Source organism: Myotis davidii, unplaced genomic scaffold, assembly GCF_000327345.1.
Source record: "Myotis davidii unplaced genomic scaffold, ASM32734v1 scaffold27, whole genome shotgun sequence".
NCBI classification, from domain to species: Eukaryota; Metazoa; Chordata; class Mammalia; order Chiroptera; family Vespertilionidae; genus Myotis; species Myotis davidii.
Genome location: NW_006297821.1, coordinates 2,769,495 through 2,770,212, shown reverse-complemented (window position 1 = coordinate 2,770,212; position 718 = coordinate 2,769,495). Strand labels below are relative to the sequence as shown.

General features: G+C 57.5%; 1 protein-coding gene across 1 annotated transcript in view; it reads right to left on the bottom strand.

Annotated features, from left to right (window-relative positions):
- EPHB3 (EPH receptor B3) overlaps positions 1-276 on the bottom strand; it is a 10,754-nt gene extending 10,478 nt beyond the window's left edge. Inside the window, exon 1 of the mRNA XM_006773640.2 lies at positions 186-276. Coding sequence (XP_006773703.1) covers positions 186-242 — 57 coding nt within the window. The 5' untranslated portion in view covers positions 243-276. The remainder of the gene's footprint in view (positions 1-185) is intronic.
- Positions 277-718: the final 442 nt, after the last annotated feature.

Below are 718 nucleotides of genomic sequence, written 5' to 3'. Positions count from 1 at the left end.
GAGAGAGGCAAAGAGAAAGAATGAGAGAGAGAGAGAGAGGGACAGAAAGAGAGAGAATGAGAGAGAGAGAGAGAGAGAGAGAGAGAGAGACCTGTTCTCCAGCCCTGGTATAACCAGGAGGACGGATGCTAGCGATGCAAGGGGCAACCAACACTCAGGAGAGAGGGTGAAGAAGGAAGTCTTACCCCACTTTCTGGATGAGATGTCCACCCCAACTCAGATGTCACCCATTTTGTGTCCATGAGGGTCTCTGGGGGAGCAACCAAAGAAAAAAGGTCAGGGGCCAAGCTCAGGATGGGAAGGAAAAGGTCACCCAGTAAAAGCCAAACACACCCCACCCCTCCCCTAAGTCCCCAAACCCCTCAGCAGCTCCCCCGCCCTGGAGAAGACCCTGCAGCCATCGCCAGGACTGTCAGGTCAGGCCAGCTGAGAGTGGGTGTTTGCTGCTGACCCCAGGCCTGGGTTAATGAGGCAAGAGCCAGGGCCAGTTCGCACACCTACAGTCTCTACAGTCTCGGCTAATCTCCACACAAAGGGCCAGCAGGGCCTTTATGCTGGAACAAAGGGCCGTGTGCTTCAGACCCTGCTGCCCAGGCCTCCCCTGACTCCATTCCCAACACAAAGGCCCAGCCCCACACAAGCCCAGGGAAGGGGAGGGCAGTCACAGGCCAGAGCCCACTCCACCTCAGCCTCCCTCCCACTCAGCCACCTGGGGGAT